General features: G+C 39.3%; 2 protein-coding genes across 2 annotated transcripts; both read left to right on the top strand.

Moving 5' to 3' along the window:
- Positions 1–1,888: 1,888 nt before the first annotated feature.
- On the top strand, positions 1,889–3,151 carry LOC101354253 (olfactory receptor 1L8-like). The gene has a single exon (XM_004375634.2). The coding sequence runs from the start codon at positions 2,219–2,221 to the stop codon at positions 3,149–3,151; it is 933 nt and encodes a 310-aa protein (XP_004375691.1). The 5' UTR covers positions 1,889–2,218.
- Positions 3,152–12,638: 9,487 nt separating this feature from the next.
- LOC101353997 (olfactory receptor 1L8-like) lies at positions 12,639–13,571 on the top strand. Its single transcript, XM_004375633.1, has one exon. It carries the CDS (start codon positions 12,639–12,641, stop codon positions 13,569–13,571), a length of 933 nt encoding a protein of 310 aa, XP_004375690.1.
- The last annotated feature ends 2,595 nt before the right edge of the window (positions 13,572–16,166 follow it).

Raw genomic sequence — 16,166 nt, 5'->3', positions numbered from 1 at the left:
TTGTAATGTCTCCCATTTCATTTCTTATTTGGGTTATTTGTGTCCTCTCCTGTTTTTCTTTTGTCAGTCTGGCCAGTGGTTTGTCGATTTTGTTGATTCGGGAAAGATCTATTCTTAATGTCAGATTTTAAAAAAAGAAATTAAGGTGGAAGTGCATTGTGTTGGCAAGTAGAAAATTATCAAAGTGGAAAAAATATATAGCTTATATTTATATCTGAAACATGCTTGTTATAAACATTTATAGCTTTACAAAAACATGAGAAGATGTAGCATAGTGGTTAAAAGCATGAGCTTCAGAATTAGACCTGAGTTCAAATCTTATTTCTGCTATTTATTTGATGTGTAAAATCATTTTGTCTCTATTTCTTAGTTTCCTCATCAGAAAAATGAGAAGAATAATAGCTTATACCTCATAAGGTTGTTGTGAGGAGTAAACATGACACGGCCTACCAGAAGCTAAATGCCTAGTTGCTGGTTTACTCTCAGATTATCCAAAGCATGGAAAAAAATATACCTTCTAAAAAAACTTTCTAAACTCATACAAAGGATAATCTAACACAGTGTGAGGGCATGGGTTTTGTTAATATTCACATCAGTTACTTTTGAGAACATATACAAATACTTGATGGAGGGGAGCATTAACAACGATTACGGAAGGAGAAGGTGGTATCAAATATTTACTCTGTGCCTAAAACCATTCTAAGTGCTTTAAACACATTATGCCATTAAAGCCTCTTAAAAATCTTACGGGGTATATATTAGTATCCCCTCTTCACAGATGAGAAAACGGAAGTTTAAGGATATTTAATAACTTGTCTGATGTTAAACAGCTGGAAAGTAGGCATTTAAATGTTGAATAAATGAGTAAATAAATTGTCATTCCTTCAATAGCTATGTTAAACAGCTGGAAAGTAGGCATTTAAATGTTGAATAAATGAGTAAATAAATTGTCATTCCTTCAATAGCTATGAAAAATGTCCATGCAATATACACATTCTCAAGGCTTGAACAAATAATTTAAAACACCTTGTGGACATGAAGATATTTGAATCAGAGTTATAGGACATTTAGGGAGAAGGATTAAGTCAAGTGGGGTGCATGCATACAATGAAAGAAGTCAAAAGAAATGAACTAGAACATCTATCTCAAAAATTTGTGTGTATTAAAAAAAAAAAACAACAGCAGAATGAGATATATGCCACAATATTATTTATATACGTGGAAAAATAACATAAACAAAGCAATAAACATGTTTTTCAAGGATTTATACATAGATAAATAAACAAACGGAAAATGGCATGGCAGGACATATGCTTAATGGTGGGTGTCCATGATGTAGGAACATAATGAAGTTTGGGGAAATTAGAGGAAAATAATAAGTAAAAAGTAAATTTAAATAAGTCATTTTCTTTTCATTTACTTTTTACTTATTATTTGTTAGACATTCACTAAGGTGTATGAGCTTCTAAATAAGTGCCTCTAAGGATAAAACAACAAAACTGTTGACCTGGGTTCATTATGCCTCTGACTGCCCTGCTGATTATTTTAGAAAACCTCTTTTACTGCCAAGGAAGTTCAGAGATAAAGCTTATCATGACATAACTGAAAATTTGCTTTGGTACAGAGAGAGAGAGATATAACCTCCTGATATAAAATAGCTTCCCTCACCCTACCATTGTCAGTCTCTATTCTCTTACACTGTTTTATTTTTTTCATAAAATGTAGAACTTTCATAAAATGTAGATTACACACACCTATGCATATGTATGTGTGCATAGGTGTGTGTGTGTGTGACAGAGAGAGAGAGAGATCTCCCCCATTAGAATACATGACCCAAAAAGCCAGGCCTTTCTCTGCATACTCACAATTGTGTCCCCCACCCAAAGGAGTGTTTTTCACAGAGTAGATGCTCAATAAATATTTATGATTTAATATTAAACTGAATCAGGAAGTTTCAACTCTTTTCCCAAAAGAAGGTTCCCCCACCCAAGTCCACATTATCAACACAAAAAGTTTGTGAAGAGGTAGAGTTGGGATGGGAGGGCAGCATCAAACATCGTGTGGCTGGCAAGTTGCTCACATGGTGGCTAATCATGACCCAAAGTATGCAAAGTAGAGGTAGGAAGAAGCATAGATTTATTGGCTTATTTGTGAATAAAGTTATAGAAGAGATTTATGTTAAACAGTAGGATCTTCTCTCCTAGCTGGCTCCGTAAACATGGAAAGAGTCAACCGAACCAGCAATATCTCTGAGTTCATCCTCCTGGGACTGTCCTCATGGCCTGAGGATCAGAAGCCACTCTTTGTCCTCTTCCTCACCATGTACTTCATCACCATAACAGGGAACCTGCTCATCATTCTGGCCATTCACTGTGACCCCCAGCTCCAGACCCCCATGTATTTCTTCTTGAGTTTCCTGTCTTTCACTGATATTTGCTTCACAACGACCATTGTTCCTAAAATGCTGGTGAACTTCTTGTCCAAAAAGAAGACCATCTCCTATGCTGGGTGTCTGACACAGATGTATTTTCTCTATGCTTTTGGCAACACTGACAGTTGCCTTCTGGCAGCCATGGCCATTGACCGCTATGTAGCCATCTGTGATCCCTTCCACTATGTTACCATCATGAGCCACCATCGCTGCTTCTTGCTGCTGGCCTTCTCCTGCTCATTTTCTCACCTTCACTCCCTCCTGCATACACTTCTGCTGAATCGCCTCACCTTCTGTGACTCCAATGTTATTCAGAACTTCCTCTGTGACATCAACCCTCTCCTGAAATTGTCTTGCTCATCCACACTTATCAATGATGTCACAATAAAGACAGAAGGAGTAGTTGTTTTGGTGACTCCCTTTCTATGCATTTCTTTCTCTTATGTAAGAATCCTCATTGCGATTCTCAAAACTCCCTCAGCTGCTGGAAAACGCAAAGCCTTCTCCACCTGTGGTTCTCACTTCACTGTGGTGACCCTCTTTTATGGAAGCATCTTCTATATCTACTTACAGCCCTTGTCTAGTTACACTGTCAGAGACCGGGTGGCAACAATCGGCTACACCATTTTATCCTCCATGCTAAACCCTTTTATCTACAGCCTGAGGAACAAAGACATGAAGATGGGTCTGAAGAAGCTGATGTGCAAGAGGAAATCCTAGCCATCACCTCTGTGGACATGTTCCTGATTGCTCTGCTCCTCTGGACTCTGTTTCTGCTGGTTCCTGATAAGCATAACAAACTTTTTGTAAGTCAGTAGGCATAATCCATATGTGTCATGGGTGTTGGGTTGTATCTATTTCTTTAGCCTTTCAACTGTCAACCATTCAGGCCTTACTATAGTTGAGAAATTGGCTTAAGGTCTACATAAATCTTGGCTTCCAGCTCTCATATATCCCCCTCTCTTCCATCCTTCTCTTCTTCAGGAAACTGTATCTATTTCACTCATTAGAAATGTTGTTGAGCACCTTTCTTTTCCACAAAATTTTCCAGAATTAATTTATACTTGTTCAATAACTTTGATCCCGTAGTATCCTTTTTATTTTAATGCACTACTATAATCAGTTTTTCGATATTTAACCGTTTGAAAGTCTTACAGTGATTTAGAATGAGAGAGAAAGAGAAAGGAAAGAAGAGGGAAGAAGAGAGGAGGGAAGGAATATTGAGACCTCCACCAAAGCAAGGAATATGTCCATCAGTGTATACAGGGGTTACGTTTCTTCCTTCCTCCATATCTTCAACAGCAGCATGTACTCAGCTTTGTAGTGAACAAAAACCCAACTGTTAGCCCTAATTAGCTAGTTGATGTAGCAACTCAGCACAGAACTGCCCCATGGTAAGACCAGTTCAGGGTGGTGGTGGGGGTCAGTTCCTTAAGGATCTCTACCCTGGTCATCTGTTATTTGTCCTTCAAAGGCACTCATTTCACTTGAGCTCCCTCCTAGCTGCAGGGATTCCTACCATCACTACCATTCAGCAGTCTGTGTGGTTTCCAGAGAAAGATTTATTGTATGTGCTTAGAATTATTTAAAGTCTCTTTTGAAGAGAGAATTAAAGCCCATATGTTCACATTGAAGGCAGATATAACCGGAAACCTCTGGAACCACATAGAGGTATACTGGGCTCCTCTGGGAAGTAAAGAGCTGGCCAAGACAACAGGCAAAGACTTCACTCTGTTACCTTTTGTTTTCATTCAATATTTTCTACTTTTCTCTCAGAGATTTTAGGTTTTACTATATTTTACATCTTAATACTGTTATCACTATTGTTCTCCTATCTTACTCCCATAGATATTACTCAGTAGGTCTCACGTGGAGCCAGAGAATCTGCACTTTAATAAGCATCCTAGCAGTCCTTGAACAACACCTAGAGAAAACTAACTTGGCCCTTATATGAGAAGTTGCATGCTTGAAAATCTCTGTTCATTCCTTATGTCTCAATGATTTATTTCCAGAATTCATGCCTATAATAATATTTCATTAAGTGTATACAGGAAGGCTTGGTGGTGCAGAGGTTAAGAGCTCGGCTACTAACCAAAGGTCAGCAGTTTGAATCCACTAGCCACTCCTTGGAAACCATTTGGGGCAGTTCTACTTTGTCCCATAGGGTCACTATGAGTCAGAAGCGACTTGACAGCAACAGGTAAGTGTATACAGTAATACGTACAGAGTCATTCATTGAAGCATTGTTTGTAACAGCAAAAAATTAGAAAAATTATACACAGCCTAAATACCCATCAATAGGGGAATGGATAAATGAATAATGATTCAATACTTCTATAGACTGGAACAATATGAAGTAGTTATAAATAATAGGTTAGATCTCTATCACTAACCTGAAAAGGCATTATAGATGAAAAATAAGTTGGAAAATAAAACATTTAAGAATAAATATATTAGTATAAAAAAGATACATAAGTGAATATACATGTGTATATTATAAATAGGTAAGAATATATGTATATAATCTCCAGAAAGAAAATCTCCCATTAAAAATGATTAATTCCTGGAAGTGAGAATGGAATAGGTAAGAAGAAGATAATATCTGCTTTTTACTTCATATGTATCTGTATTATTTGAACTTGTTAAAAAGAAAATAGATATTGTTTGTAGAATAAAACTGCCAATCATTAAGAAATACCTAAATATATATGGGGCACAACAGCCCAGGGACAAGGACTAGAAGGCAAGAGGGGACACTAAAGCTACTAATAGGAACCCAAGGTCAAGAAGGGAGAGTGTTAACATGTCATGGGGTTGTTAACCAATGTCATAAAACAATATGTGTACTAACTGTTTAATGAGAAACTTTTTGTTCTGTACACCTTTATCGAAAGTACAATAAAAAAAATTTTTTAAAACATAAATACAATCTGTTGATCATTGCCATTGAGTTTTGTCTAAACATTAATAATATCATTTTGTGGTAGGGAAGAGGTGATAAGAAAGAAGTCCCAAAAAACCAAAACAAACTCACTGCCGTCGAGTTGATTCCAACTCATAGCAACCCTACAGGACAGAGTAAAACTACCCCATAGGGTTTCCATGGACCGCCTGTTGGATTCAAACTGCCAACCTTTAGGTTAGCAGCCGTAGCTCTTAAACACTACGTCACCAGGGTCGGCCACCCAAACAGAGTCTCAATTCAATGACCAAAGTCTTACTCTGGGGAAGGACCAGATAAAGAGGAGCCACAGGTGAAGGGACACAGTCATAGGTCTGTGCCAGCCTGTCGTGCACAGTCCTGGGGAAAAGTAGAAAGATCAGGGTCTCCTCTTCCAAGGCCAACGTGGTAGTAGCAATAAAAGACCTCTATATGTTGTGTCAAGTCCTTTGATGGTACAAACAGTTAATGTGCTTGACTGCTAACTGAAAGGTTGGTGGTTTGAGTATACCCACAGATGCCTCAAAAGAAAGGCCTGATGACCTATTTCCAAAAAAAATCAACTATTGAAAACCCTGTGGATCATAGTTATACTCCGACACACATGGGATTGCCATGAGTTGGAGTCAGCTCAACAGCAACTGGGTTTTTTTAAATAGATTGTGTGGGAAGATAGATTGCTTACAAAAATGAAAGATTTAGATTAATCTAAAACTTTTCATTCAGAACTATGAGCCACCAGACTTACTGGTCTGACAGAGACTGGAGAAACCCAAGAGTATGGCCCCGGGACACACTTTCAGCTGAGTAATGAAGTCACTTCTGAGGTTCACCCTTTAGCCAAAGGTCAACAGGCCCATAAAACAAATGAGACTAAATGGGCACTCGAGCCCAGGGGAAAGGACGAGAAAGCAGGAGGGGACAGGAAAGCTTGTAGTAGGGAACCCAAGGTTGACAAGGGAAGAGTGTTTACATGTCGTGGGGTTGGCAACCAATGTCACAAAATATTATGTGTTCTAAGTGTTTAATGAGAAGCTAGTTTGTTCTGTAAACATTCATCTAAATTACAATAAAAAAAGAAAATTGTGATCCATTCATTTACTCAACAAATACTTGCAGAATGCCCACTCTGTACCACCCTTGTATGCTCTCGGAGATGAACCAGCTGTGAAAGCTTCTTTTTTGAAGTTTACATGCTAGCAGAAAGACACAGACACTAAACAATGGACAAAATAAATAGGTAAACTGTATAATAAGATAAAAGGAGATAAGTGCTACAAAAAATGTAGAACAAGGTATGGAAGATCAGAAGTATTGGGGGTAGAATGGGAATACAATTTTAAATAGAGCAATCAGAGAAGACCTCCTTGAAAATAAAACATTTAACAATATTGGAATATGGCGAGGGAGTTAATCATTGGAATATCAGAGAGAAGAGTTTTCCAGTCCCATGGAACAACCAGTACAAAGTACTGGTTAAAGTAGGGATGCACCTGGCAAATTCCTAGAGCAACAAGGAGGCCAAGGTGGCCAGAAAAGAGTCAGAGGAAGAGTAATTAGAGATGAATACAGAGGATAAAGGAGAACGAGATCACATAGGACCTTTTGGGCCATTGTAATAACTTGGCTTTTACTGGAAAAACTGGGCATGTATTGAATGGTTTTGAGCAGAGTATTGACATGATTAGAATTTAAGTTTAAAAAGGATTACTCTGCCTGCTATATTGAGAATATTCTTAGGTGACAAAGATATAGAAGCAGGGAGACAAGTTAGGAAGCTATTGCAGTATTTCAGGCAAGAGATGATGTTGGTAAAGACCAAGGTGGCAAAAGCAGAGGTAATGAGAAGCGGTCAAATTCTGAATGTATTTTGAGGAAGACTCAACGGAATTTCCTGATGGATTAAATGTGGAATGTGAGGGAAAAAGAATAGACAGGTACGTTTCTGATGTCTTTAGTTTATGCAACTACAGGGATGCAGTTTGGTCAACTGAGAGAAAGAATGCTACAGATGGAGGAGGTTTTGGGGGAAAAGATCAGAAGTTGAGGATAAACATGAGAAGTTTAGGATGTCAGTGAATACAATGAGGTAGCAATACTGAGTATGCAATTGCACATAAGAATTAGGAGAAAGATCAGAACCAAAGACAGAAATATAGGAGTTTATCAACATATAGGTGGCAGTTAAAGCCATGAGATTAGACGAGATCACATAATAGGCACTCAATAAATATTTACAGAAGAATGACTAGAAAAAAGGAAGGCCACATAAATAGTAAATGGAGGAGCCAGGACTCAAATCAAGGACTTTTGGTCTCTGTAGTACATACTTTTAATGAAAAAATTAAACTCAAGACTAAGGAAAAAAGACACATGTATTGTGTGAGGCAGTGGTTTCCATTGCAGGCAGCGGGCAACAGCAGAATGTGTTTGTATTTACTGTACGATGTTGTGGACGATGTTCACCGTAAAGTGCAATGGTCTCTGTATAAAAATCAAGTAGAAATTTTGTCTCTGGCTCTAGTGCCAGGAATCGTTGTTATTTTCATTTTTTAGATGAAGAAATTGAGGCCTATAGAAGTTAATTTGTTCAAAGCTACGAGTAAACGACAAGCCCAGCATTCTAATCTCCTTTCCTCAACACTAGCCCTCAGAGCACTGCTCCGAGCCTAAACTCTGAAAACACATTCATTATTTTTCTAATATAACTATATATATTCGTACATATATATAAATACATATATAAATGTATTCATAAAGATAACCTTTGCCTGACCCTGTGCTTAGAACACACACAAACTAACAATTTACTCCCACAAAGAAAAAGCTAATTTATATGCCTCCCCAGACACTGGAACACACATACACACCTTTAATCTACTGAATCCCCTGAAAACCATGACCCTCCCTCTCATATTGATTTATGTCCTACCCAGATCCACAGTATATCTCTGTCCACATCTCAATCCCCAAATTTAAAAACATTCGCCCACATAAACTTCTATCCGTTCTTGATGACCTATGGTTGGGGAAACTGAACAATGCCCTTGAGACGTTGCAGTGAGGTTAAGAGGCACTAAGAACATCTAGATGAGAAGCCTCAGAAGTCCCATGTCCCCTTGGAGTCAGCTCTGCTAGCTGTAATGCCCTTTCTTTTCTCTCCACTTGGTGAGCTCACAGAACAAACTCCTGGAGGAGTCAGCACATCACAACTTTCTCAGCCCATAGAAGGTCCCAGAGGCCAGGAGAGCAGAACTCAAACCTACAAGAAGCTGAGAGGGCTTCCACAATCAAAAGTATCCTCGCACATGAGTCAGAGCATCTCTGCCTTCTGCGATGTGGAGGTAGGAAGAGCAGGAGGATGGCGGGGCCAGAGTTTAGAAAAGAGACAGGCGTTTGAGATCATAGTGGGGAAGTGTGTTATTTTCAGTTGTTGTTTTTAGGTGCCGTAGAGTCAGTTTCGACTCATATCGACCCTATGTACGACAGAATGAAACACTGCCTGGTCCTGCGCCATCCTCACAATCATTGTTAGGCTTGAGCCCATTGTTGCAGCCACTGTCAATCTATCTCTTTGAGGGTTTTCCTCTTTTTTGATGACCCTCTGCTTCAGCAAACATGATGCCCTTCTCCATGGACTGGTCCCTCCTGATAATGTGACCAAAGTATGTATGTGAGGTGAAGTCTTGACATCCTCTCTTCTAATGAGCATTCTGGCTGTACTTCTTCCAAGACAAATTTGTTCATTCTTCTGGCAGTCCATGGTATCTTCAATAGTCTTCACCAACACCGTAATTCAAAGGCGTTAATTCTTCTTTGGTCTTCCTTATTCATTGTCCAGCTTTCAAATGCATATGAGGTGATTGAAAACACCATGGCTTGGGTCAGGTGCCCTTAGTCCTTGAAGTGATATTTTTGCTTTTTAACACTTTAAAGAGATGTTTTGCAGCGTAGCTTCCACCACCACGGCAAAACACAAGCCCCCACAGTATGAGAAACTGACAGACACATGGGGTTATTTCTCTAGAGCGATGTATTAATTCCTCCCTCCTTTCCTACTCCTCTCCTTACTGATCAGTCCAGAAGTTGAAAGGAGAAACATGAGGAAACCGAGCTAATACTGAGAAATAGACTTGGAATTAATTAGCAGATGTGCTCCAGAAGAAAGATCAGCTGCTGGAGAAACTGGAAATGAAAGAAAAGCTTCTGGATATGGAGGTGAGCTTCAGTAAGCTAGTCGGTTACCCACATGGCCATTTCAACCTGACTTGGCACTTACTCTTCCGTTCTAGGTAGTTTTAAATATATCCTGGATTAAGAATTCATACAGTCCAACTGGGAGTCCCTGGATGACACAAACAGTTAAGCACTCTAGGACTAGCCAAATGGTTGGAAGTTTCAATCCACCCAGAGGCACCTCGAAAGAAAGGCCTGGTGATCTACTTTCAAAAGACCACAAGCATTGAAACCTCTGTGGAGCACAGTTCTACTCTGAAATGCATGGTGTCTCCATGATTCAGAATGGGCTTGATGGCAACTGGTTTTACTGGTTCAGTTAGACTCCAAATCAAACCTCCATCTGGTTTTTCGTTTTAGGTCCATACAGCTTGACCTCTTGCCCAGGAATTGTTTTGGAGGAGACAAACCTTATCAGTAGAAAAGGGGAAAAAAATCTATTTCCAGGCTTTCCACTCACCCTATGCTTTTACAACTATTCTAACTGATTTTCATATCCAAAACCCACTTCCTTTTTCCCAGTCATCAGTGTGGGTGAACTCACATTAGTGACCTGGAGCACCCAACCTCACTTAATGGAACCCAAATCCCCACTAATTTTTTCTATTCTGCATTACCCAGGTAATCTTTTCACCATCAGCTTATTTTTGAATACTGATCTGTTTTTGATAAACTGCTTTTCAGACATGATATCTCACTTGCTCTTTATAAAGCACCAGGGAATCGACTTGTGAGCAGGTGATGCAGGACAAATCAAATCCCCATCTTCTGCCTCAAGTCCGGGACATTGTCTACCACACTACCTCAACTCTACACACTAGACATACCTCAGCCATGCATAGCCAATTTTTTCCACCTGATTGTTACCAGTAAATGATGAATATTCAAAATTTCAAAGTCCACCATCCACACAACACAAAGGAACAGGTGATTTTCAATTTAAGGATTGATTCCTAACATGGGAGAAAAAAAGCTCGTTATTCAAGGGGGAAAAATAAGTTCATGTGGTAAATTATCAAAGAGAAGTCCCTGTGCATCACTGTGATGGACAAAAATAATTATATCTTTACCAAAACACGAGGAGGTGTGGGCTTCAGAGTGAGTCAACTCAAGGTTCATATTCTGGTTGCTTTTCACCTTCTCAGTGACCTTACGCAAATCACTTCACCTTTCTAAACCTCAGTCTCCTAATATGTAACATGGCAGTAACAGAACATGTATTATAATCCTTAATGAGGTTTAGTGAGGTGCTTAGCATTGCCTTAAAAAGAGTAAGTTTTCAATAAATATTGGTTGTTACTATTGTTATAAACCTTAATAATTGACTCACTAAAATCCTTTAACAAATAAACAAATATTCCTTCTACAAAATCTTGAAAAGTCATGAAAGTAGTCTCACAATTAGGCAGTGAGGGATATGACTTCTAAAAATATGTGAATTAGTTAATTTGGAGAACATCCAGGAAGAGCAGATAAGGAAAGATGACAATGGAGATGATGGTGATCAACAATTCTGAGTTTTACAATATGCCTGCCTCTCTTCTAAGTACTGTACTTTAAATGCATTGTCTCATTAAATCCTCATGACAGGATATTAGTGGTACAAGAATCCTTATTACAGAAATTTTTGTGGTAGCAAGGAGTACAGGCCACTTTGATGTCATCACTAAGTATATTGGTTTCCTAGGTCTGCCATAACAATGTTTCACAAACTGGGTGGCTTTAAATAACAGGAATTTATTTTCTCACAGTTCTGGAGGCCAGAATTCTGAAATCAAGATGTCAGCAGGGTCAAGTTCCCTCCAAAGACTCTAGGGAGAACCTTCCTTGCCTCTTCCAGCTCTGGGTAGCTCCTGATATTCCTTGGCTTGTGATAGCATCACTCTAATCTCTGCCATCGTCTTTACATGGCCTTCTTCCCTCCTGTGTCTGTCTCTGTGTCCTCTCCTCTTCTTACAAGACACTGGTCATTGGATTTAGGGCACAGCCTAAATCCAGGATGAATTCCTCTTGAGATTCTTAACTAGTTACATCTTCAAAGACCTTATTTCCAAATAAGGTCACATTCTGAGGTTCTGGATGGATATGAATTTTGGAGGGACACTATTGAATCCATTATACTAGATAACTGGAAGTAACTGGAAAAATATATATATGCAAAAAATACATGTTTTCCATAGATGTTTTTGGATAAATACACAAAAGATGATTAGAAGAGCATAAATTGCATAGTCAACATTGGGTGGCCATCCTGTAAAAATACGAGTTAATATGGGGGATTAAAGAGGGGAAGACAACTTATGAAAGAGGGCACCTTGTGCAGATTGATAATGATAGCATGCCATGAGCTAAGGAGAATGAGCCTCTCATTCTGTGCTCTGGGGGCACGGGAGAATCACTATATAAACGGGATACAACATTCCTCTTAGGTTTACCCTGTTGTTTATTTTTACAAGCTCTTTTTTTTCCCCGAACATATAAACCTCAGTGTGATAGGACTGAACTTGCTTTGATATGGAAGACATGTCCTGCAATCTTCTTATTAAAATATTCCCACCCCCAGTCCCCATCAATCTCCATCCCCCGTACTCTTTATTTTGTTCATAAAATTGATCCCTACCTGATGTAATAAAATACATTTTATGTATTTGTTATCTATCTCCCGAACTATACCATAAACTCCAAAACGGCAGGGATTTTCCTGCTGAATCATTACGACCCCACAGGAAAACTGTGCTTTTCACAGAAAAGGTACTAATGAACCTGAATGAGAGATTTCCAACTCTGATGGTTTCTAAGTAAAACTCTTTTTCTCTTGCTCCACCTTTCAACACAAGGCCTTTCTGATGCTCATGGATTTTGGAAGGGAGGAAATCATCAAGGGCCATGAGGTTGACAAGTTGTCCCTCCATAAGGGTTAACTGTGACCACATGAAAGAAAGAAAGACTTGTTAGAGTCTCATGATTTAGGTTATGGAATCAGAGAATATTAAATAACAACACTTCTTCTACATAACTGGGCCCAAGTCAATGGAAAGAGTCAACCAAACCAGCACTGTCTCTGAGTTCATCCTCCTGGGACTGTCCTCACAGCCTGAGGACCAGAAGCCACTCTTTGTCTTCTTCCTCACCATGTACCTCATCACCATAATGGGGAACCTGCTCATCATTCTGGCCATCCACTCTGACCCCCAGCTCCAGACCCCCATGTATTTCTTCTTGAGTTTCCTGTCTTTCACCGACATTTGCTTCACAACAGCCATTGTTCCCAAGATGCTGGTGAACTTCTTGTCTGAGAAAAAGACCATCTCCTATGCTGGGTGTCTGACACAGATGTATTTTTTCTACGCTTTGGGCAACTCTGATAGTTGCATCTTGGCAGCCATGGCCTTTGACCGCTATGTGGCCATCTGTGATCCCTTCCACTATGTCACCACCATGAAACCTCGCCACTGTGTCCTGCTGCTGGCCTTCTCCTGTTCCATCTCTCACCTCCATTCACTCCTGCACATTCTGCTGCTGAATCTTCTCACCTTCTGTGATTCCAATGTTATCCATCACTTTCTCTGTGATATCAACCCTTTGCTGAAATTGTCCTGCACCTCCACATTTGTTAATGAAATTATGATAAAAACAGAAGGACTGGTTATTTCGGTGACTCCCTTTTTATGCATTTCCTTCTCTTATATAAGAATCCTCATCACGATTATCAACATTCCCTCAGCTGCAGGAAAACACAAAGCTTTCTCCACCTGTGGTTCTCACCTCACTGTGGTAACCCTCTTTTATGGAAGCATCTTCTATGTCTATTTACAGCCCTTGTCCAGCTACACTGTCACGGACCGAGTGGCAACAATTGTCTACACAGTTTTATCCTCCATGCTAAACCCTTTTATCTACAGCCTGAGAAACAAAGACCTGAAACAGGGCCTAAAGAAGCTGATGGGCGGGATGAGATCTTAGCCAGCTTCCTCTTGACAAACCCAGGAGTGGGATCTGCTTCACTTGGATCTGGTTGTTACTGGTACTTGGTGTATATGCCAACCTGTTGGAGATTTGCATGTTTAATCCACATGAAGCAAGGCCCAGAAATCGGCCCTGCATCTGCTAAAATTTTTACATTCTTTCTCACTTCTCCTCCTCTTTCTCTTCTTCCAAATACTGCTATAAACTAATCCTTTTTCCACAAGCATTTCCTGAACAAAGTTCTCTGTTTATTAAGACTGATCCTTTAAAATTCTTCACATTTCAGTATATTAATGAAAACAGTTACTCAGTTGGTAGCTCTTTGAATGTCTTTTCAAACATTTGAAAGGAGAGAAGAATGGAGGGAGGTAAAAAAGAGGAGAGAAGGGAGGAGGAAGAGGATGAGAGAATTAGTTTGTCTTTCCCAGAGCCCTAGAGATGTCCCTGGCAGGAGGTAGTGTCTCTTTTCCATCAGCCTGGGCAGGACCATGTCTCCTCCTTCCTTTGTACTGCCCATTATATCTTGTTCTGGGCCTTGTAGCAAGCAACAGCTCAAAAGTAAACGCCAATGAGCTGAATGACTTAGTAATTCAGCTCTCAGCTATCCAGATGACTTCTGTATCTCTGCTCTGGTTATCTGGTATTTGTTCCTCATAGGCATGCTTTTATTTCTCTAAAACTTCCTTTTGAGAGCAATTTTCTATGGAGATGTCTTTACTCTAACCATAACAATTCCTCAGCACACTGCTTTCCAACTAAGATGTATTGTGTGTACTTAAATTTATATTCAGTGCCTTAAAGTTGGGTGGCTAGAATTTGAAGGGAAACAATATTTGAAGGGAAACAATTCCTGGTTCAGAACTGTAAGGAGAAATCAGTAGGCAACAGAGTCACCCAGAGACCCAGTGGACGTTTCCGGGAAGTAAAGCATGTTACGCCCTCGAGGCAGGAACTCTGGTCTGATCTGGTTTGTTGCTTTTATTTTCTTTTTTATCATGTTATACTTCTGTAGTTTATTATTTGTTATTTTAGCTACTTTTTTCATAACGAAGATGTCTATAGTTCTTTAACTTTTCTCTTTCTAAAAATGTTTTCTTGTTTATTAGTTGTGACATAATTTTCCTGGTTTCTTTTAGTTCTTTGTCCATGGTTTCTTTCTGCTCTTTAAGCATATTTGAGACAGTCAGTTTAAAGTTTTTATCTAGTAAGTCCCATGTCTGTGCTTTCTGTGAGACAGTTTGTGTTAATTTCTTTTTTCCTGTGAATGGGTCATACTTTTTTCTTTGCAGGCTTCATAATGTTTTGGTGGAAAATTGGACTTTTTTAATATTATAAAGTGCTAACTCTGGAAATCAGATTCTTCCCCACCCCACCCCCAACCTTGGTTTGTTGTTTCTTGCTTAGATTATAGTTACCTATTTGTTTATTGACTCATTAACTATTTTTTTAAAGACTGAATTCTTCATCCTGTTTGGTCTTTGAGGCCTCTATGCCTTTAGCTTATGGTCAGCTAGCAGTCTGACAGAGATTTACTTAAATGCCTGGAGCCAAAAAAAAAAAAAATACTAAGTCTTTGCAGATTGGCTCTGTGTTGGGGCACTCCTTCAACACAGCCAGTCCATTTGCAACTCTGCCTTAGACTTCAATTCCTGCTTACACTGAGCCTAAAAAGATCAGTCAGAGGTGAAAGCTTAAGGTCTTCTAAAATCCTTTTTGAGCATACATCCTGCCCTGGGCATGCAGTGGCTTTCCAGAGTCTCTGTTATATGCTGAAGCCTTTCAAAGTCCTTATTCACCAAAGTAACTCCCTTCCCAGATTTTCCTCCCAGGCTTTGAGCATGTCTATTGTTTGCCCAATTGTAATCTTTTCCCCAGGTGGCCACGACATGTTCATTTGCCTTTCGATGTTTTGGAGAAACACTCTCCACTTTGTCCCTTTTCCTACCTGAGAAACTTTAGATTTAGGTGAACCTAAGGACAGCTCTTTGTTTCAGTCTTTCATGGAATCCTCAGATAGGTCAAAAAAGACAAACACAATTGTTGGGGAATGAGGTTTATTCTCCTCCCTCCACAACCATGTACCCACATCAGGAACACAGACTAACATCTTCCAGACCACCACTGCACCAGGGAAGGGAGTGGAACAAGGTTAACTTTAAACACCACTTAGCTCTCCTACTGTCACTTTTTCCTTTAAGTCAACTTTTTCTTGATTTGGCATTTCCTTGGTTGCTATAAACCTTTGACTATTTTCCGGAGTTCTAGAGTTGATTCTGATAGTTTTTGCTTAGGTTTTTCTTTTCATTTTACATGTAAAAACTATTAAGTTGGTAAATGCTGTGTTATATATTTTTTACCACAACAAATTTTTTATTAAAAAGGAAGCAAACAAAAAAAGTTAAATGTAGAAGTATTATATGACCTGTCATGGTTTGAATTATGTCCCCCCAAAAATGTGTATATCAGTTTGTCTGGGCCGTGATTCCTGGTACTGTGTGATTTTCCTATATGTTGTAAATCCTGCCTCTATGATGTTAATGAGGGAGGATGGGTGGCAGTTGTGTTAGTAAGGCAGGACTGGATCTACAAGAC

This window comes from Trichechus manatus, unplaced genomic scaffold, assembly GCF_000243295.1.
Source record: "Trichechus manatus latirostris isolate Lorelei unplaced genomic scaffold, TriManLat1.0 scaffold00038, whole genome shotgun sequence".
NCBI classification, from domain to species: Eukaryota; Metazoa; Chordata; class Mammalia; order Sirenia; family Trichechidae; genus Trichechus; species Trichechus manatus.
This window is presented reverse-complemented; position numbering and strand designations above follow the sequence as displayed.